We start from the raw sequence: 23,374 nt of genomic DNA, 5'->3' as shown, positions 1-23,374 counted from the left end.
TGTAGAGTGTTAATGTATATGTTTGGAAGCATTCATACCTGTCTGCCCTGGTCTCTGAAGAACTCCCCTGCATTGTCAATGACCTGTTCATCGGTCATGTGACTGTATGGCTGCTCCTGACACACACTCAGCATCTCCCACAACGTCACACCAAATGCCCACACGTCACTTGCAGTAGTGAACTTCCCCTACACACACACACACACACACATAGAAAAATGACTCACATGAACCATTATAACACCAATATTTATATGAATGTAAAAGTGTGTATATTAGGTGCTGCGTATGGTCACCATTTAATTTCTTTTTCACCATTTTTAAGCACCTTTTTCCTTTCACTAGTTCATTTTAAATGGTCCTGCAGTGTGACAAATTTCTCAATAAATATGAGCTCATGAATAATAATAAAAAAAAAATGGCAAAAGCTGTCTACAATAGTTTTAGAGTATAACATGTCATACATGCCATGCATAACATGTCACCTTCCCAAAAGTATTTTATGTGAATAGAAAATAAAATGTCTAAAATCAAATTAAGTAATTAAATATACTGAATCTTCTGACATAAAGTACTTCTGCAATGTAAATGAGTCATTCTAGATATAAAAAGTTCAATCACTAATTTTGAGTATGTTCTCTCACCATAAGTATGCACTCCCATGCCATCCAGCGAATAGGCAGCACAGCTCTGCCCTGGATCCTGTAGTAATCGCCAGCATAGAGGTTCCTGCTCATGCCAAAGTCAGCAATTTTGATCTGACGCTCTTCTCCACTGTCCTCTCCCTCTCCTCTCTCTCCACCCACCAGGCAGTTTCGTGTGGCCAGGTCTCGATGCACAAAGTTCAGAGACGACAAGAACTTCATACCTGATGCAATCTGACTCGCCATGGAGATCAACGCTGGGTAGCTTAGACAGAAAGAGAGAGAGATTTAGTTTTTTTTGCATTTTGATAATTCTTCCTAACTAAGACAAATGTGTGTGCATGTGTACCTGATGGTTGGTGTATTATGTAGAGGTCCAGTCTTGTCCAGTAACACTCTCTGGGAGAGGTACTGATTGAGGTCTCCACTTTCCATGTACTCTGTGACCATACACAATGGGTCACTGCACACACACACACCCAGCAGACGGATGATGTTCGGATCCTTCAAGCGAGATAAGATCTTCACCTCCTTCAGAAAATCATTCCTGTAGAAAGACGCGTTGGGAAAGAACGAGGGTGCACACATGAGGGGAAACAAGAAGAAAAGACAAAAAATTGTACAGTATGTGAAGATCAAAAACTTTATTAAAATTTACAAAGAAGCAAAATAGCTATCATTGTTTTACAGTTAAAGGTGCACTCAGTAAGATTTCAGCTGGCTCTTACTCATCCCATCAGTCCTAGTAGCACTTGTGGTTATAGACTCTACTTTCCTCTATCGTCCTGGATACTGGGAGTTTGTTTATTAAATGCTGCCGCTTTACACCAAAGATGTTTGTTTATCTTCTGTTTTGTTACTCAATTCTGTGTTTTTCTCTGTCTCATACTACAAACATCCCAGTTATGGACATTCTTGGATTTAATCCATATAAATTTTCAAGCAATTTTGAACGCTGGACTGTGACCGGACGCCCGCGAGCTCAACCCCGCCCTGTGCTTGCCATTTATAGGTGCTGTGAGAGAAGCAGGACTTGTTTGGACAGTTTATATTTTCACTTGCTCTCATTATGTTGAACTATCTGTTGAATCACAATCATGCTGATCCCATCAATCTGGACTATACTATTGACTCTGGCTCCATTATTTTCTGTAGTAAGTACACTGCCTGGCCAAAAATAAAGTCGCTGATTGGATTTAAATAAGCAGATACTTAAGAGCCTATGACTAGATCATTATTGCAGTGATTAATATTTCAGCTGGAAACAATTCTTTTAACCCTAACTGATGCTTTGTGTAGCTTCTCATTTCTTAAACAACCATGTCGGAGGACGTATCATGTTATTGGCCTGCATCAAGCAAAGAAAACAACTATGGAGATTGCTGAAATCACTGGAACTGGGTTAAGAACTGGTACATTATTAAAACCTGGAAGGATAGTGGTGAACAGTCAGATTCACTGAAGAGATGTGGTCGGAAAAAAATCTGGAATGATCGTGATCGGAGATCACTAAAACGCTTGGTGAAGTCACATCGTAAAAAATTGACAGTAGAACTAACGGCTATGTTTAATAGTGAAATGTATAGCATTTCCACTCACACAATGCAAAGAGAACTTACAGGATTGGACTAAACAGCTGTGTGGCCACAAGAAAGCCACTTGTTAGTGAGGCTAATCTGAAAAAACAACTAGGGAGCATTAAGATTGGACTGTGGAGCAATGAAAAAGGTCATGTGGTCTGATGAGTCCAGATTTACCCTATTCCAAAGTGATGGACGTATCAGGGTAAGAAGGGAAGCACATAAGCGATGCACCCGTCATGAATAGTGCCCACTGTACAAACCTCTGGAGATAGTGTTATGATCTGGGGTTGCTTCAATTGGTCAGGTCTAGGCTCAGCAACATTATGTGGCAATAAAATGAAGTCAGCTGACTACCTGAATGTACTGAATGACCAGGTTATCCCATCAATGGATTTTATCTTACCTAACGGCACAGGCATATTCCAGGATGACAATGGCAAGATTCATCGGGTGCAAATTGTGCAAGAGTGTTTCAGGAAACATGCAATAATTTTCACACATGAATTGGCCACCGAGTCCTGACCTTAACCTCTTTGATAGTTTTTGGGATGTGCTGGAGAAGACTTTACAGAGTGGTTCGACTCTGTCATCAATACAAGATCTCAGTCAAAAATAAATGCAACTCTGGATGAAAATAAATGTTGTGACGTTGCATAAGGTTGTAGAGAATGTACGCTAAAGGCGGTCCAATTAAATATTAGAGTATGCAACTTTTTTTGGGCCAGGCAGTGTATATTGTGTTTGTTGTTATATTGTTTGGTTTGCTTGTTTTGTTTACATGTACTTTTATGAGCATTGGCTGAAAGCACTATATAAAATAAACTTCACTAAAAATTAACTCCGTAAATTGCTTGACACAGTTTCATGTGCTGTCAACATGGCAGCACCAATGAGGGGCGACGGTGCCATGTAAAAATAAACAGCTTAATTACCGATATGAATGGAGTCTTCATCTCATGTGAGTGCACATTATTTTCTGGTCTTTGTGTGTAAAACTTGTATAATAAGTAAAAACTTGTAGTATAGTGCACCTATAAAGGCCCAATCACACCAAGTTTGAATATTTGGCAATAAAAATATAAATGACAATATTTTACAACAAAACAGTGAACTCCTACAGACGGAGTCTGAAATATTATTTAAATATCATATTGCAATCATCTGTCTCTTTATTTATTGCAGGCATCAATTTTTTAACTGTTCAGATGGAAAACGAGTAATTTTCAAAACCATTTTCAGAGAAAAAATGAATTTAGCATGAATTTTTGAACACTATCTTACAAAACTTGTCAAGACAATGTCCTGATCGTATTTAACTCCAAATCAATAAAAAAAATTATAATATATAAAATATTTATTTTGAATACATTTAAGATTTTTTGCATTGTGACATTATTTTCAGGAAACTTGAGCACGTTTTACACTCCAGTTCTCATTACTATAACAAGTCTGGACGTTTAAGCTTTATTATTTCAATTGTTTTCACTGATTATTCTTATTACCGCAACACATTTTTACTGTATTTTTGTATTACTATAGGAATTACTATAATGATGTATAAAAACTTATACAATTTACACAATTTTAATAATACATAATTCATTTTCAAATTGCAGTTATGAGAATAGCACAATCTTTTTTTCATAATGAGAACAGGGGAGAAATGTGTGTAACCGTCATGAAAATAAGGTCAAAATATAAAAATCTGTTAATGGTCTTAAAAATAGACTTTCATTCTCAAAATGCAAAATAAGATTTATTTGTTTCTTTTGATTTTTAAGTTTAGAAGGACCAGGGCCTGTATTTACAAAACACCTTAAAGCTAAATGTAGCACCTAACGCAGAAATGTAGTAGCAACTCCTGTCACTCAAAATTTTAAGACTCGTAAAATTGTTTGGTTTGGACAATCCGTATCTTTCCGCTTTTAATTCAGCGGTGACTTCTAGTTCAGTTACCTGGCATTTTTAGATGCATCGGGCCGTAGAATCTTCACAGCTACCAGCAGAGGTCGTCCTTTCCTCACATTAAATGGGAACTCCAGGTTCGGAAGTTCCTGAGGGTTTTCAATCTCACACAAATGAACCTAAAACGAAATAGCCAGGTATAAATGGAACAACATAATTTGTCTCAAGTTTTTCTTTAGGCAGCACAATATCATTTCCAACTGAAGAATTTCATAAAGGTAAGAGAGGTGTGGAAAAATATATGTTTGTATAAGCCAAAGTACCTCTCCAAATTGGCCTTCTCCCAGCTTTTCTTTGAATATAAGTCGTTCCCGTGGCAACTCAGGCAGTGGTGGGCAGTCTGTGGGCGTTGCCGAGAGGGCGGGGACTGCATATGTATTGTTACCACTACAGCCTTGCAGACTAATTATGTCAGCTTCTGCATAATGAGGAACACTCCCCACACCTCCTGATGCCTTTCCATAATGAGCTCCTGATAGGCCAGGGGGCGTGGCTCCAGGGTAAGGAGGCGGTCCTTCCTGAATGGGTAGTCCTTTATCAACTATATCAATAGCACAAGCTGAGAGATAAGAAAAAGGTAGAGTGACAGAAGAAAAAGTTATAATAGAGAGCCAATGACCCATGTTTTACATGAATGCATAATTATGAACTCCAAACATGCACTTAAATACTCAAACATACACTGAAGGGGACACATTGTGTACATGCATACAGTGATATGTATGGTTTTATGGCTTAAGTCTCACAAAACACTAACATACCATTCACTCCTCAATGGGCTCATACAGCGCCAAATCCAGGGTCCAAAATGAACTTTTTGCTAGTTCCATTAGTGAGAAAAATGTATCCTAGATTAAATCATTGATGTAGTTATCCTTGATAAATGGTAAAAGTCCTTACAAGATAGTGCTAGTCACAACAGATGTTTTTTGTTTGTTTGTTTGTTTGTTTTTTGAGTAAATAGTTTTTATTTATTTTATTTGAATCAATCGTATGGCTTACATCAGCTATTACATGTATTATGTTGCTGCTCCTTATTAAAAGACCAATCAATTGGCAAGCAACTCGTAAAGTAAATTTTATTGCATTTGACAGTAAGCGAATGTTAATTGTGGACCCTGACCAGTGACTACATCATTAATAAAACCTGTTCAAGACCCTCTCTGCAGCTCGGGGGTCATTATTTAACCCTAAATGTTACCTTAAGAATTTCTGGGGATTTTAACTGCTCCCTAGGGAGGACACCACCCTTTTGCCCTTTCTTAGGGCAATATGACCACCCTCTCTCTTACCCTGGGGAAGGTTTTGGGGCTTTTCTTGCTGGCTGTGGCAGTTTGTCAGCCTGTTGGGGCCATGTTTCAGGTCAGACAGGAGAAGATGATATGCTGGGTTGTTTAACAGCAGTGCTAGGAGACATACATGAATCCCACCCACACACAAGTCCACAAACAAGGGCACAACACCACAAGACATTCCACAAATGACACAACACAGAGTGAGGGTCGACAAAACGAGTCACAAGGCAAAAAAACAACACAAAACAGCACAACCACAACACGATACAAAAGACGCATCACGACACAACAACAAAACACAAACAACAGGGCCGTTAGAGGAACAGAGCATACCAGTTACATGTGAGATGCACAGACACAGCAGGCAGTGTTATCACTGATAATGATGCAGGCTGTTAATCGTTTTATTCACAGGACAGACTGCTTTTGATATTTCTAACAATTCAATAATTCTGGTCGTTATAGCTACCAGACATAGCACCATACATAACACCAAAGATATGTATGGTGTGAACTTTCTTAGAACCATATTACATAAACCAACATCTACTAATTCGCCCCGTAAGAAAATTTTACCCAGGACCCTGAATATAGCACTTTTGAATGTCAGATCTCTTTTAACCTAAACATTTCTTTTTAAAGATCTGATTTTAGATAATAACATTGATTAAATGTTTTTAACTAAGACATGGCTTAATACTGATGGACCAGCTACTCTTATTGAAGCCTCACCACCAAGCTTCAAATTTTCATATTCCTCTAGGAAGGATAAAAAAGGTGGGGGTACAGCGACCATCCTTTCAGCATCACTTGCTTTTAAAGATATTAGGTTTGATAACTACTTATCCTTTGAATATCATTCTTTTATTTTTAGTAGCCCTCCTATACTATGTAAAACAGTTTACAGGCCACCCAAACAATGCACCGTCTTTGTCAGATTTTTCAGAATTACTCTCAATTATCATGTACAGTACATGTACATGAAATATTAAGTACAACAGAATTATTATCTTAGGTGATTTTAAGGTTCTACATGTGGACAATCAATCAGACACTTTTGCTTCAGAAATTTAAATCTCAGTTTAATTGTATGCATTTTATTCAAACACATCTTGTAATAACTCACGGCCTGTCTAATAATATCCCTTCAGTTGTTATGTAGGCTTGTCTGATCACCTTTGTGTCTTTTTTGTGTCTTGTTAATGGTTTTATTCAACAGGATTTCCAAACTGACGAACTGTCAGGAAACACTATCTTACCACTGAAGTGGCTGCAAATTGTATTCATTTTATGTGACACTCCTGCTGATATTATACCCTCCTCTTGTGATTTTATTGTAGATCATTTTAATAGTACACTAAGATCAACCCTTGACATAGTAGTTCCATTAAAACTGAAACTGAAAAACACCTCCTCTGAGAAACGAGGAAATTAAACAATAAAAGAGAAGATGTCTAACAGCAGAAAGAAGATGGAGAAAGAATAAATTGACGGTAAATTATCACATTTTCCATGAACAGTTGACTAATTACAATAAGACAATTAAACATGCAATACTTCTCAAAATTAATTACTGACAACCAGAAAAATCCCCAAATCCTTTTCTCAACTACTGTTCTTTTAACTAATCCATGTCGAATAACTATAAATGTGAAGAATCTGCAGCCCACTTCAGAAGTAAAATAGACATGGTTATATCGAATTTATCTCAATGTCAGCATATCAATTTTAACACCCTAGAGAAATTTGTCCTGGTTGATGCTGAGATGCTTGGTACAGTTATCTCCCAACTAAAACTCCCAACTTGCTTTTTAAATCCCATTCACACATCCTTTTTAAAACACTTTTTAGCTTTTTTAAAGAAGATTTACTGAACATTTTAAATTATTCACTTCAGATGGGTGTTTTTTTCTTACAGCTTTTTTCTTAAGACCGTTCTAGTTAAACCCCTTCTGAAGAAAAACAATTTAGATGGCTGTGGCAGGGCGGAGGCATAATTAGCCTAATACAGGACCGGGTGCGTAGGATCACGACCCGGCCCCGCCCTCCGCCCTCCACCCTGCCACAATGGCACAATCCACTTTATGTTACATTCTGTTTGTATGAAAAGTGCTATACAAATAGAGTCTGATTGATAGATTTTATGTTGATTAATATATGAAAATAATCCCATAATCATAAAAAAATGTATGGATTCAACATGGCAGCAACAAAAAGATTAAATGAGGAAAACCAACATTAGTTTCAAAGAGGAACATTTAAAGTATAAGTGGACAAACAGTGCACCAAAAAGTATTTGGACACTTAACGGAATAGTCCTCTCAAAATTCTCTCATCATTTACTCACCCTCATGCCATCCCAGATATGTATGGTTTCTTCTGCAGAACACAAACAAAAGATTTTTAGAAGAATATTTCAGCTTTGTTGGTCCATACGATGCAAGTGAATGACCAGACATTTGAAGCTCCAAAATCACATAAATGCATCATAAAAGTAATCCATCTGACTCTAATGGTTTAATACATGTCTTCTGAAGTGATGCAATCACTTTGGGTGAAAAACAGATTATTATTTCAATCCTCTTTTTCTATAAATCTCCAGTTTCAGTGTGAAAGTGGAAAGTTGAGATTTATAGTAAAAAGGACTTAAATATTGATCTGTTTCTCACTCACACCTATCATATCACTTCTGAAGACATGTATTAAACAACTGGAGTCAGATGGATTATTTTATGTTTCCTTGATGTGATTTTTGGAGCTTGAAATGTCTGGCCACCATTCACTTGCATTGTATGGATCTACAGACCTAAAATACTCTTTTAAAAATCTTTGTTTGTGTTCATCAGAAGAATGAAAATAATACACATCTAGGATGGCATGAGGGTGAGTAAATGAGCGAATTTTCATTTTTGGATGAACTATGCCTTTAAGGCACACATACAAATTTAGAAATGTCTTTACATTATATAACAAAATATCAAACCGATGGCATTAAAAAAGTTGTTAGGTTTAAAATAATAAAACAATAGCTTCATTGTAAAATTAATAAATTATTTTGACAATTTTTGGTTGTCCAACTTAGTGGAATGCAGTTGTGATGAACTACATCTGCGGTTACTCTGCTAGGCTGTGTGATCTTGAGGGGGTTGACTTAAAACATCTAGTATAAATTACTTTGAGACCAGTTAGGTAAAAGTAATTTTAAAAATGACTATGAAAAGTGAAGTAACTGTAGCTCTGAGAACAGATCTAGCATCTTTTGTTTGCAGATGCCACTTGGTTTGATTTTTTTATCTAATGCAATTAAGACATTTTTACATGTGACCTAAGTGTCTAAAAGCCACTATAATAAAGTAAATTTGGAGTTTGCTCCTTTCTCTCTCTCTCTCTCTCTCTCTCTCTCTCTCTATCAGATAGGACAGTGTGTCTTTGTATCTAGGTTGTGGATTGTCCTAAAGTACTTTTTTGATGTTGTTTTGGCAGTGCTGTTCATTCTATGTGGTGACTTGGGTTTCTTCTGCACATACTGAGAGATATATATTAAGGGACGCACTCATAGTGTGTGCGTGCATGTCACCTGTGCTGTCACACTGCTCTCGGGGTCGCAGTACAGTGCTGGGCTCCTGGTACTCGCCCTCTCGGTCTCTGTCATCGGGGAAGGTGTGTATGCGCTGATAGCGGCTGGAGTATGTGTGTGTGTTTGTGTTGTTGATCACAACATTATCCGATGGAACCGAAAGATGAACTCGTAGGTCGTCACTGGAGAGACTGCCCTGGGCCTGGATATATATATACACATGCACAAAATCAAAAGCCATGAAGTCAAAAATATGAGTTTTGTGGCTTTAATCCATGTTTGTTAGCTTTAAGGCCATCGATATGCCAGTGTACTCCTAGAAATGTAAAAAAAAAAAAATGTAAGCAGTCTTTCTCATCCAAAAAAAATATGGACCTAAATATTGATTGAATATATTGATGACTCGTTGTCTGCAGGGTCATAAACAACTTTTTGTCCAGTAAAGTGCTCTCTAGAATGAAAATGTCCTCTCCCAATAAATTACACTACACTACACGAATACATTATACTAATATGCTGCCCTTTTAATTAATTTAATACTTATAATGTTTTCATTTTGTATTTGTTTAAAGCAATCACTTTCTTATATTAGTTTTTGATTTCTTTATCTGCTTATTTTATTATATGTGATGCACTTACAAATAAATTGCATTATGAACTGCCTCTTATTACCAAATCATGTTTTGTGATGACTTCAACTAAAAGCTATTCGCTCTTTTTTTTTTTTTTTTAAAAAAAAGCACAAGCTCTAGAATATGTCCCACCACAACTTCCTGTTTAACTAAGTACTAAAATTGCCCTTGTCAAACAATTTCTTGGGGTCTTTCAATTTAACTCCAATGCATACTGTTTATTAAGATATGCTATAAATTTAGCCATCAAATACAAGCCCCTCCCTTCCCACCTTGCTAAGTAGCTTTTTCCAGTACTGCCTCCACAGTATGACAGCTATGATGGCCAATAGGAGCAGGATAATTCCAACCAGGCAACCAATCAGGATGGCCGTGTTGCTGCTGTCATCTTTGGCCACCGGTAAACCCGCCCTCAGAGTGATGGCTTGGAACTCCGCCCCTATAAAATACAGCAACTCTTTGATTACAAACAACGCACACATGTGTGCATGCTTATGTATCACTGACCTGTCATATAAACCATTACCAGAGGCATTTCAAGGCCCACAGAGTGTTTACAGAGTCAAAGCAAAGCTTATCTCTCCAGAACAGCCACCTGCTTATCTCAGACATGATGGGTGGGGCAGTAAATAAGCACATGCCATATGGTCATTGACACACTTTCTGTGATACGACTTGCTTTTTTCCGTATACACCCCCTGTCTTTATCTTTGTATGTGTGTATGTGTTTATGTCTGTAAATTTAGAAGGCAGCTGTTGTTTTGGGGTGTTGTAATAAGCTTTGATGTGAGTAAAAGAACTGTGAGAGTGGGCACGATCCTAAAAATTAGGGAATGAGAGTTTATTCAAAGAGGCACAGGACCAATGACCGAAGAAATTTCACAATTAAGAGACTTTATGAATTGGGCATATATGAAACACAAGCTTAAAACAATAGCATATTGTTAGTCAAAAACCAAACCATGCAAAAAAAAAAAAAAACATCTCTTCATACTTAAACCCTGCTGAAAAGACTAGCTTAAACCAACAATAATTTCCATGCTGTTCTAGCTGGTGGAACAGCATAGCCATGTAGTTCACCACTGAAAAACTTGAATATTTAAAAAAAAAAAACTGGTTTACCAATGGAGGTTAAGCTAGTGAAAAAGCCTGGTACGGACACCAGCAAACCAGATAAACAAAATATATGCTGATGACCATCAATAATTGGTCTTTTCAACAGGGAAGATAGACACACATTTTTTCAGGCATTTTGTTAGGGCTGTATTTTAAATTGGAAGCAAACAGCATAAAAGTAATTGTACTGGAAAACATGCTGTAAAAATCCAAGACATATTAAACAGCAAGCATGGAGACAATATAATTTTTTTCCCTCATCCCTCTCTCTCTCTCACCTGTTGGCATGCTGCTGGGCAGCATTGGGGATGTTCTCATGAGGAGGTCTGGAAATATGAGGGTGTACATGTCAGAAGAGTAAGATATAGGTAAATGGGGGTGGGGTTGGAGGGTGGAAGAGGGCCAGAGAGAGATGTAAAGTAATGCTAAATGATAAGGGATGGTCCAACATGTCCAACATTCAACAACCAGACAACAACCAACAATCTGACGAACATATGTAACTTGCCAATGTTTTGCATTCACACTCATAATACAGTGCACCCCCACACAGCCAGACTTTAGGTTTGCGGCATTAAAATCTGGTCCTCATTGTAGCCAATTTTGATCAAGAACTGCCCACTTAGAACTATCAGCTCTGAAAGTCCATACAATGTCATTAAATGCTGACTAGACTTTTGAAGGTCCAAAATGCACATAAAGGCAGCATAAAAGTTATCCATAAGACTCCAGTTGTTAAATCCATATTTTCAGAAGCAATATGATAGGTTGTAGGAGTGAAACTTCAGTCCTTTTTTTCCTATAAATCTCCACTTTCACTTTCAAATTCTACTTCTTTTATTTTTGGTGATTTGATTTGTATTCTTACTCCCAGAAGTTGACCCGTCAATTTCAGAGAGCGTTTGGCATTTAAGTATGCATTATGCATCAGGCGGTCAGTGAAAACTATAGGCACTAATGCGGCAGTTACTCACCGGTGGGGCTGCTGCTTCCATTTGCAGAGTTAGAAGTTTGTGGAGTGGTGGTATTGAGAGGACGAGCACTGGAGGAAGGGGGAGGAGGAGGGAGAGATCCATCATCAAATGGCACTAGAAACGAGAAAGACAAATGAAAACAAACCGAGAGAGAATGAGATATATATGTTCAAATGTCTTTGATACAACATGAATATCTATCATAAACCAATACCTTGTTGCTTAATATGTGGCTTTTCAATAACAATTTGATTAAAAAATCTCTTTATCTAAATTATTCTTCAACAAATTGTTGTCTGAGCCTTGTCAACTGTAATAAATTTCAGTATCATCACAATGACAGTCTTTGGTATCTAAGACACCGAGATAGCTATCTAAAAAAAATGGTTATCTAGCACATTTTAGGCTACATTTCATGAATGGGTAGGTGAGAAAATTAAGCAGCGATATGAGAAAGAATAGCGAACATTCGGAGAGAAGTGAGAACTACAAGACTCACTTGATTCTGACTGGTCGATTGTGGCATTCTGTGATCAAATATATTTGAATAACTGACTGCAGCTCAAATCAACACTTCTTGTCTATTTGTTAATTTGGTACTGTATTTAGCCATGTAATGAGTGTGATTATGTAACAAAATTCCTACTATTAGATATATTAGAAGTGGATTTTTTTAAATGTGGTACATAAATACTTAAATTACATTTGTTCACTTGGGTCCTGAACTGAATAATTACCACAACTGTAAGGTAATGATGTAGTGTGTGTTGCTGCTAGAGGTCAGGTGTGTATGTCTTTGTGTACCAGAGTAGAAGCTTATCTCGCTGATGAGGAGCCAGCGGTCGCTGAAGGCAAAACGGCAGCGGAGGATTTGAGCTGGTTGTCCTCCAAGAGGCAGTGAGATTGTGCGGGATGAGGGGTCATGCAGGTCATCCAGTGGCACCTTAAGGCTGAATGCTGGCTCCGCCCATGGACTCAAAAGACTGGGCTTAAACTCACACACCACCTCACTGAACACCCGCACACCCTGACTGTGCCTGTTATTACTATGCACCTGAGACACACAAAGAAAAATTTAACAACAACCAAGAGCATCCGAAATTAATAGAACAAAAACTTTTAGATCCTTAGTATTTACTTTGTCCCTCTTTTGCTTTAACAACAGCATGCCCTCGAGCTGGCATATACTTGACAAGTTTGTGCAAAACCTGATGGTACATGTTATTCCAGCATGATTTGAGAATGTTCCAAAGAGCATCTTGTGTGCTTCAATGGAAGCAGGGAATTGTAGGAGTTAACATGGCAAAAGTCACAAATTTGCTCATTTGATAATGATCGAAAAATAGTGCAGAATATAAGATTTACCACATTAATTTTGTCATAACGTTTCTATGCTCTATTTATTTCCAGTTTGAAATTAGATTTCAATCCTAGATTTTCAATGTGTAGCTCAGGACTCCTAAGCAACCAAATTGGCCTGGTTGCTAGGGAGGGTAGAGTCACATGGGGTAACCTCCTTGTGGTTGCTATAATGTGTGGTTCTCGCTCTTGGTGGGGCTTGTGGTGAGTTGTGCGTGGATGCCATGGAGAATAGGGTGGGTCTCCACATGCGCTACATCTCCGCGGTAACACACTCAACAAGTGACGTGATAAGATGCACGGATTGGCGATCTCAGATGCGAAGGCAACTGAGATTCGTCCTCCGCCAACCAGATTGAGGTGAGTCACTACGCAACCATGAGGACTTAGAGTGCATTGCGTATTGGGCGTTGGTATAATGTAGATTTATTTAGCGTGGAGACAAAGGGCATCAGGGAGACATAAACAGAAGTTATTACTCAAAAAATGGGAGATGAGGGAAGAGCAAAGAGAGAGAAGAAACAGAGGGAGTGAATGAGGGGAGGATGGCAAGAACACATATAATGTGACAGGTTAGACATTAACGGTCCCGTTAGGTCACCGTCTAACTGCACACATCTGTGCAAACACTCAGTGACATATGTCATATGTGTTCCAAAACAAACAACTACAACAGAGGTAACCTGGCAGGGAGGTTAAAAGCTCACACACACACACATACACGTCTCGTTCCCTCCATCAGGGAACGGAGGTTACAACAGTGACCTAGAAGTTCCCCGTCTGTCGCTCACTCGACGTTGTGTCGAATGAAGCGACACTAGGGGTCCCTATTCAATCACCGTGGAAAATGTACACAGGGGGATTAATCCGTGAAGGCCTATCCTGTGGAGCACCTATTCCAGTACAGAGTAATTAGTATCCATAGTGGGTCTGGTCGGGTAATTTCTCAGCTGAATTTGCAGACCAGAGGGCTATGGAGGAAGGACATCCAGGGAGTGTGAGTTTAGTGGACTCTCCTGGGTGAAACAGCGCATGTGATCACCTCAGAGGAGGGGCAAGGCACTATGTGCAAGCGTATTCCCGAGTTCTACGTGCTCGGACCTGAGAGAATACGGGAAAAATGTATTGGGTGGTGCCCAGTCCGCTGCTCTACAGATGTCTGCTAGGGAGGTGCTGTTGGCCAGTGCCCACGAGGATGCCAAACTTCTCATTGAGTGTGCTCGAACCCGCAAGGGGGCAGGCACGGCCTGGGTGTGATAGGCCAAAGTGATGGTGTCGACGACCCAGTGGGATAGCCTCTGTTTGGAGACAGCGTTCCCTTTCTGCTGTCCACCAAAACAGACAAAGAGCTGCTCAGAACATCTAAAGCTCTGCGTGCGGTCCACATAGGTACACAAAGCATGCACCGGACACAGCAACGATAAGGCTGGGTCTGCCTCCTCCCGGGGCAGCACTTGCAGGTTCACTACCTGGTCCCTGAATGGGGTCGTAGGAACCTTGGGCACGTAGCCCGGTCGAGGTCTTGGGATGACGTGAGCATCTGCCGGACCGGACTCCAGGCAAGTGTCGCTGACAGAGAATGCTCGCAGGTCCCCAACCCTCTTGATGGAAACGAGCACAATCAGGAGGGCCGTCTTCAAGGAGAGGGCTCTAAGCTCGACTGATTCTAGCGGCTTGAAGGGGGGTCTCTGAAGGCCTGAAAGGACCACGGAGAGATCCCATGAGGGGAAGAGGCCATGGTGCCTAAATAGACCTTCAAGGTGGGGGGGGGGGCAGCCTCCCCTCTAGCCTCTCCTGCAGACATGAGAGCACTGACCCGGTTGCGCATCTCTGCGGGTATTCAGATCAGGAAGAACACCAATTCGCGAACAAGCGCCACTTCGGGGAATAAAGCTGCCTGATAGAGGGAGCTCTGGCTTGGTTGATCGTGTCTATGACAGCAGGTGGTAGGCCACTTAGATCTTCCACATCCCATCCAGGAGCCAGACGTGGAGGTTCCAGAGGTCTGGGCGCGGATGCAAGAGGGTAACACATCCCTGAGAAAGAAGGTCCTTCCTCAGGGGAATTTGCCAGGTAGGGGCAGTCGCGAGGAGCGTGAGATCCGAGAACCAAGTCAGTGTGGGCCAATAGGGGGCCACTAGAGTGACTTGTTCCTCATCCTCCCTGACACAGCGCCCGTGCAAGTAGGCTTACTGGGCGATATGCGTACCTGCGCAGCCCCCGGGGCCAGCTGTGTGCCAGCGCATCTATCCTGAGGGAAGCCTAAGCTAGGGAGTACCAGAGCGGGCAGTGGGAGGTCTCTTGGGAAGCAAACAGGTCTACTTGTGCCTTGCCGAACCGCTCCCAAATCAGCTGGACTGCCTGGGGGTGGAGCCTCCACTCTCCGCTGAGCGTTCCCTGTCACAACAGCGTGTCCGCTGCCGTGTTGATGTTGCCCAGGATATGAGTCGCTGCTGGCTCCAAAGGAGGAGATGGCGGGCGAGTTGCGACATGTGATGCTATCGTGGTGGTGCTGTCTGAAAGAATCAAGACGTGCTTACCCCGAAGTAGTGGGAGAAACCTCCGCAGGGCAAGAATTACAACCAGCAACTCTAGGCAGTTGATGTGCCAACCCAGCTGGCGCCCTGTCCAGGAGCCGGCAGCTGCGTGCCCGTTGCACATGACGCCCCAACCCTGTTTGGAGGCATCTGTGGTGACCAGAACACATCGGGACACCTGCTGTAGGGGGACTCCTGTCTGCAGAAAACAGAGATTGGATGTAGGGTTGGATGTCTGGTGGCAGAAAGAGGTGATGAACATACAGTATGTGCTGTGGTGCCATGCCCATCTCGGGACTCGAGTCTGAAGCCAGTGGTGAAGTGGTCTCATATGCACCAACCCGAGCGGCCCGGCCACCGCTTAGGATGTCATATGCCCGAGGAGCATCTGGAACTGTCGCAGTGGAATCGCTGTGCCTTGTCTGAGAGAACTTAGGCAGTTCAGCACCGGCTGTGTGCACTCGTTTGTGAGGCACACTGTCGTTGCGACTGAGTCTACTCCATGCCAAGAAAAGGGATGCTCTGAACCGAGGAGAGCTTGCTCTTTTCCCAGTTGACCTGAATCCCTAGACGGCTGAGGTGCCTGAGCACCTGGTCCCTGTGGGTGCACAGAAACTCTTGAGTGAGCTAGAATCATCCAGTCATCGAGGAAATCAAGTATGCGGATGCCCACTTCCCTTAGCGGGGCAAGGGCGGCCTCTGTGACCTTCGTGAAGACACAAAGGGACAGGGACAATCCGAAGGGGAGGACCTGGTACTAGTACGTTGGGCCGTCGGATGCGAGCCATAGGAAAGGGTCTGTGCTGAGGCAAAAGTGAGACGTGAAAGTACGTATCCTTCAGGTCTGTCGCTACGAACCAATCTAGATGCTGGACACACGTTAGAATAAGTTTCTGTATGAGCACCTTTGAACAGGAGTCTGTGTGAGGCTCGGTTCAGAACTCAGAGGTCCAAGATTGGCGAGCTAAATCGTGTCGCCAAGTCGGATGGTCCCATCCAGCCAGTGCAATAGGTTGGAAGCGTAAGCATAAGCGTCCAAGCTTCGAGCAGGGGGCACTAAGGGACGATCAGGTATGACGTACCCAGTGGGGCTTCACAGCGGGAGGAGCAGGTAATAATATTTTAGGGAGCAAAGTTGCAGTCGAGTCATCAGCATCAGACGCCATTGTGATGCTCTAGGATGCAGCGGCGAAATCATCATCCAGCTCGTGGTGTCCGAGGGAGACATCAGAATGGCCATGGGACGAGCCAGTCTTGCAAACGAGAAGCAAACGAGCGTGCTAGGGGACGGGTGGTTCGTGGGGATTTACCTGGCGAAACCGAGCCTGTTGGACTCCCCAAATCGCCTTCATCACCAGCTGCACTGGTGTGTGGAGAAGGAGAAAGCCACTGATACGCGCCGCAGATACATAGGTCTCAGCTCGCTGATATCACAACCACTCGGCTCAGAAGAAGAAATTTGAATGAACAGATGCACAATTCCCTCCTTTTATGTCTGGGGGAGGGACATGCACATTCTGTCTGCCAATTTCTCATTGGCCTTTTCTCAAGTTCAATGGTAACCGAGGCCTTCAAGAAAGTCTCCAAGTGTCACTTCATTCGACACAACGGGGGAACTTATTTTTGTGGTAATCAACATTGTGCCACAAATGCTGCCGATTGATATTCATTTGTGTTGAACTCTGAATATTAATTTTAATCTTATTTTATAAAATCTAACAACATTTTGTGAGGTTTAAGTTTAAAACAATACAAATCTATTTCCACATGTGAAAAATGTTTTTGTATCCCATTAGTTTTAGGCATTTAAGCACATGCCTCACAACATTTAGAAAAAACAAGACTATATATATTATGTCATTTTGCTTCTCGTGTAAATGTATATTTTTAATAGAAAGCAAAGTTACCTGGTAAAACAAACAAAAGTATTGAGTTAAAAAAGGAATTTTGCAGTGGGGACAATATAGGCAAAACCTGACACACATACACTATAAGTGAGTAAGCTCCATTGCTCCACATGATGGCCTGTGGCAAACATTGCACTGGAGTTCCTGATCACAATAGAGGTAATTATTTGCCTGGACAGGCTGCAGGTATTCTGTTACTGCAGGAATTTCTCTGAACAAAGGTCTGGGATATGGTGATTATTTAAAGGGATGGAGAGAGCAGAGGGAGGTGTAAAAATTATTTCACAACGACACGTGAACAAGCAATTGTTTTTATGGGAAATGTTTAACGGGCCCTCTGGTCCTGTTTCTCTGATTTTTTGGGGGGAATTTACAGCAAGACATACAAGTGAGGAGAGGAAGTGTTCAAATAGTGGGAAGCCACAGGAAAAACATTAACAACATGGTAAGTGTTTATGTATGCCATGATGAGGGAGATCGGAAAATGTAAAGAATTCCCTCTCAAAACCAGAAAGTCACATACAGATGGAGACTGTCAGAAGTGGGGAAAAACAAACCAGCATGCCTGGTCAGAAGACCCTCAAAAAATTACAATATGCTCACATACCAGAAACAAAAGAAAAATAATTATGGTTCTGCAAATTGCCCAACAAAACACTCAGATTGCCTCAGAATCACACACTACCACAAAATCAATCCCACAGGCAGAGAGACAAACACAAACAAATCAAATGTTCATTAAAGGGTTTAAGGGTAATGACAGGTTCCTGAGGGTGGAACTGGGAGGATTTACTGAGCTGGAGAATTATCATTACTGCCTTACTGACTGACTGATCTTAATTCTCGGATAGCTTTTGCTGTCTAGGACGTTCAGTAGAGTTGAAGATGAATGGTACAAATAATACAGATACCACGAGATACCATATATATTCACACACCAGACACTGAAATTAAGTAATTTAAAGAAATTTAAGAAAAAAACGCAATTAATGCAATCATACCAAATCGGGGGGATGTGGAATGGGGGAGGAAACAAACTCTGGTTCGGTCCTAGAAATCGAACCAAGTGTGAAAGCACCCTAAATGTCCTCATGGTGTATTTCTTAGTTTTGTATTTGTAACATCTGATATAGTTTTAAATATTCTATTCCAAGCTTGGTTATACATATTATTTCATAAAATAGTATAAGTGGATTTAACTTTATGAATAAGGGGCCATTGAAGATGAATCCATTTTACAGTTTTCTGCACTGTTCGCCTGTTTTTTTTTTTTTTTTATGTAAACGTGCTAGATGGACTTCCTTGAGCATTGTGCCAAGTCTTGCTGATTTTTCAGCTTCTCACACAGGAGTGTTGCATGTTTAGACACCTTGCCGAGTTAAAAAGAACTTCAACTTTTAAAAAGACATCTCTCGACACCTACATTCTGTTCCATTCGACGCGCTTCATCCAGCTTTTGTATCGCAAAAACTCTTCCAGTCTGAATGGCCCCTGAGATGTAATAAATGTAATTATTCGTTAACCCTTTATAATAAGGTTTCATTTGTTAACATTAGTTAACAACATTAGTTAACATGAACTAACAATGAACAATACTTTTACAGCATTTATTAAACCTGTTTAATGTTCATTTCAACATATAGTAATACATTTTTTAAATCTAAATTTGTATATGCTAACATTAGTTAATGCACTATGAACCAACATGCACTAACAATAAACAATTGTATTTTTATTAACTATCACAGATGAACTAACTAACAATGATTAATACATTCTGTAAAAAATATATTTTTCATTGTTAGTTCATGATACCTAATGCATTAAAGTGGTCATGATATACACTTTTTTATAATTTATCTTCCCTGAGATCCACTGATAATCTTAGTAAAGTTTTTTTGCTCCAAAATTGGCATAATTTAGTAATATATGATCATTTTCCACCATGTATCTGGCCCTCTGTCTGAAACACTTGGTTTTGGCCAAGGCTATGCAGCAGCTGAATGAAACAGGGTCTCCTTTTCAGAGTTGTAACTGTAAGACTTTTAAAAAGCGGCATGAGATACATGACAAAAGTCAAAGATGTCTGTTTAGTGCATATTTATATCCAAATATAATTCAAAATAGTCCACATGGGTCCCCTTTGATGTTCAGGAATAGTTATTAGGCCACACCAGGCCTGTCTGTCCTGCACTCTATCAGTTTCCGAACTGAACCCCAGTGGGCGAGGCCAGGGTGTGATGACATAAAGTAGGCATTGATGTTTTTGCTGTAGAGGCGGTCATGAATTAATGGGACCCTAGTGTTGTGACATAAGGAAATTGTGGAAGTAGAAAACGAGCCGTTTTTCAGCTTGGTTTTAATAAATGCTTTTATTGCATTAAAGGTTCTGGGTTCAATATAAGTTAAGCTCAATCAACAGCATTTGTGGCATAATGTTGATTACCACAAAAATGTATTTTGACATTTCACTCACAAAAAAAAGTAAAAATTGAGGTTACATTGAGGCACATACAATGGAAGAGAATGGGGACAATGTAAATGGGACACATTTTTGGAGCGTTTAAACACAGAAATGTGAAGCTTAAAATGTTATAAAAGCACTTACATTAATTCTAGTAGAATGACTTCTTACAACTCAAAATATCAAGAAAAATTGTATTCATCATGACATGACTGATCATAACAAATAGATCCTTATTAAAATGTTACCAATTATTAAAATTGAGAATTTTTGATAAATTAATTAAATTGAAGTATTTCACACAAATGGATGGCATATCATATTCTTTATATTGTTGGAAAATAATATGCCCTTGTAAAAGTGGACCTGGACACACTGCACTTCTCTGGTTGGCAGGCAGGTGTGGCATGATGCTCTTGCAAAAGGTAACAAAAATGCCCAGGAAATCAAATCCAGGGAGAAAAGGTTGCCCCTTAATTGGAAAAATAATTTCTTACACTGATACAAACATAAACATACCTGCATGGTGTGAAAAACCCGTGTTTTCTCAAAGTGGAACTCAATGTCGACAGTGGGTTGACCCAATGCTTCGCGACTCCATCCCACATAATCATATCCTGGCCACACTCTCAACTCTTTACTCTCCACGAAATCATTCCCACCTAAAACACCATCACACAACTGGCCCACGCCTCCAAACATCACCCTACAGAGAGGAAAAACATACATTACAGAACCGAAGTCAAGTTGAATTTACCATGTCATTGGGCATGTGCACACATATACATAGATGTATGTGCTCAAACACATTTTCCCACGCACACACATCTGTGAGAGTCACATCTGGCTAGTGTCAAAAATGTTAGCTAAACTATTGCAAACATTTCTGCCCTATTACAATCACATCTGGGAGTGTTTCTACAAGACATTCACCAACCCCACCTTACACACACACACACACACACACACACACACACACACACACACACACACACACAAACTTGTTTTTAAATCATTGTGAGGACACTCCATAGACTTCCATGCATTTTATTAATTTTATACAGATCTAACAATAATCCCTAACCCTACCCCTAAACCTAACAGAAACCTTTTTGCATTTTTACATAAAAATAAAAAAAAACATAGTTTAGAATGTTTAATATGCCATTTCCTTCGCTGGCACCACAATGTAGGTGATCTCAGGTTTTACTATCCTTGTGGGCACAGCTGGTCCCCACAATGTAGTATAAGCACACACTCACTCACTCACTTACACTCACACACACTCACTCACTCACACACACACACACACACACACACACACACACACACACACACACACACACACACACACAGAAGCACACACAGAAAATTAAGCTAGACTTTAACATACATCCTCATTTGGAAAAACTATACATTCATAAATTATTTTGGAGATAGGGTTATGAAAGTGTTTAGGTATATATAGTATTTATAATTAGCTTTTTATGAAAATAACTGAAGTCCGTGGTACAGTGCTCTCATTTGGCAAAAAAAACATGTGTGTGTCTGTGTGTGTGTGTCTGTCTGTATTACCCTGCCTCTTTGCTGCCATCATAGACAGAGTCATTAAGGTAGACAGGTGAGCCTGACAGGTGCATCACATGACCCACAGGAGCAGTGTACGCATTCAGTCCATCTAACAAAGAACACAAGCACATTACTCAAAGTCAAATGTCATTTGAATGCAGAATGTGCCTGTAGTTAAAGGTGCACTAAGTAATTTTTTGCTTATTAAAAAAGTTTTACACAAAGCATTTTGTAAATAGCATTTTCTTTTTAATTAAAAGCATTTAATTTTAGATAGAGTGGGTCGCCGCCTCATGGGAGCTGCCATGTTCACAGCACATGACACTGTGTCATGCAATTGACTGATTTACAACCACTAATACTGACAAAAATAATATTTGTATTTATATAGCACTTTCAGCCAACGCTCAAACATAAAATACATGTAAACAAAACAAACAATATAACAACAAACACAATATACTTACTTTACAGACAATAACGGAGTCAGAGTCAACGGTATAGTCCAGAGTGATGTTTAGCAGAATCGCGGCTGTACGCGCACGTAAAAACGCTTGGAAATTCCTTCGGATTAAATCCAAGAATGTCCATAAATGTGATGTGTGTAGTATGAGACAGACATAAACACAGACTAAAAGTAACAAAACAGAAGATAAACAAGCATCTTCGAATAAAGCGGCAGCGTTTAATAAGCAGACTCCCAGTATCCAGGACGATGGGGGTTAGTAGAGTCCAAAACCACAACAACTACTGGAACTGATGGGAAGAGTAAGAGCCAGCTAAAGTCTTACTGAGTGCACCTTTAATGTGTGTTTTGGGAATAATACTGATGATGGATTGCATGTCATACATGGAACTCACCCTTCCAGACACAACCGTAGAGTTCAACTCTCAGACACACACTCATCACGCGGTCTGCCAGCGGGTAGAACCGCACCATGCGTGCTATAATGGGTGGACCCAGGTCTTTTAGGACTATGTCATATGTGTTCTTATTCCCTGATACCACCTGAGACAAAACACCAGACACACACTACTGTAAGAGAAAAGAACAACTAGTGCTTTTGTACTACCTGCTACTTATGACATTATTCTGAGGACATATTTAATGCTGAGACCTCCTGCGCCCAGCGGTCCTTCCATGTTATCCAGTGTCGTCCATCACGGGAGTAACGGAGTTGATAACTACGTGCAAACTCCCGTCCGAGCCCATCTGCATGCCGCCCCTGCGTGCCAACCAGAGAAAGGAAGTGCAGTGTGTGCAGGTCCACCTGCAGGTACTCAGAACCACTAGGGAACACCGGACCAGCTGGACACCATGCCCCGTCCCCCTCTCCTTTGCTTAGCCTAGGAGAGAGCATAAATAAAATAAATATTTGGAGGCACAACATTATGAAAACATTCAGAAGGTACTTTTTAAAAGCACTGTACACATATATACATAAAATAAAATGCATTTAATATTTAAGGCAAAGTTTGCTTATGTGTTTGTGTGGCTATCCTTATGAGGATTCTCCATGGACAAAATTATTTTTATACTTTACAAACTATAGATTATATCCCCTAACCCTACCCCTAAACCTAACCCTCACAAAAAAACTTTCAGCATTTTTACATTTTCAAAAAACATAGTTTAGTATGTTTTTTAAGTGATTTGAATTATGGGGACACTAGAAATGCCCTTATAAACCACATTTATAACCACATTTACCAGATTGTAACCTAAAAAAAAGTCCTCGTAAACCACATAAA

At 40.3% G+C, this 23,374-nt stretch overlaps 1 protein-coding gene across 4 annotated transcripts in view; it reads right to left on the bottom strand.

The window, feature by feature from the left end:
* The window catches only part of LOC127655559 (epithelial discoidin domain-containing receptor 1-like), a 61,683-nt gene that overhangs the window by 5,199 nt on the left and 33,110 nt on the right, over positions 1 to 23,374 (bottom strand). For 2 of the 4 annotated variants that reach the window (XM_052143451.1, XM_052143452.1), the window contains exons 4-18: positions 22,741 to 22,969; positions 22,484 to 22,631; positions 21,629 to 21,731; positions 20,573 to 20,759; positions 12,591 to 12,840; positions 11,787 to 11,900; positions 11,091 to 11,138; positions 9,969 to 10,135; positions 9,065 to 9,266; positions 5,485 to 5,598; positions 4,456 to 4,751; positions 4,184 to 4,311; positions 994 to 1,191; positions 645 to 909; positions 39 to 188 (exon numbers count right to left, since the gene is read on the bottom strand). In XM_052143451.1, the coding sequence (XP_051999411.1) occupies positions 39 to 188; positions 645 to 909; positions 994 to 1,191; positions 4,184 to 4,311; positions 4,456 to 4,751; positions 5,485 to 5,598; positions 9,065 to 9,266; positions 9,969 to 10,135; positions 11,091 to 11,138; positions 11,787 to 11,900; positions 12,591 to 12,840; positions 20,573 to 20,759; positions 21,629 to 21,731; positions 22,484 to 22,631; positions 22,741 to 22,969 (2,599 nt within the window). The remainder of the gene's footprint in view (positions 1 to 38; positions 189 to 644; positions 910 to 993; positions 1,192 to 4,183; positions 4,312 to 4,455; positions 4,752 to 5,484; positions 5,599 to 9,064; positions 9,267 to 9,968; positions 10,136 to 11,090; positions 11,139 to 11,786; positions 11,901 to 12,590; positions 12,841 to 20,572; positions 20,760 to 21,628; positions 21,732 to 22,483; positions 22,632 to 22,740; positions 22,970 to 23,374) is intronic. The other 2 variants (XM_052143454.1, XM_052143453.1) reach the window with 2 other exon arrangements.

Source organism: Xyrauchen texanus, chromosome 15 (assembly GCF_025860055.1).
Source record: "Xyrauchen texanus isolate HMW12.3.18 chromosome 15, RBS_HiC_50CHRs, whole genome shotgun sequence".
In the NCBI taxonomy this organism is placed as follows: domain Eukaryota; kingdom Metazoa; phylum Chordata; class Actinopteri; order Cypriniformes; family Catostomidae; genus Xyrauchen; species Xyrauchen texanus.
The sequence above is the reverse complement of the archived record's forward strand: the minus strand, read 5'-3'. Positions and strand labels throughout refer to the sequence as shown.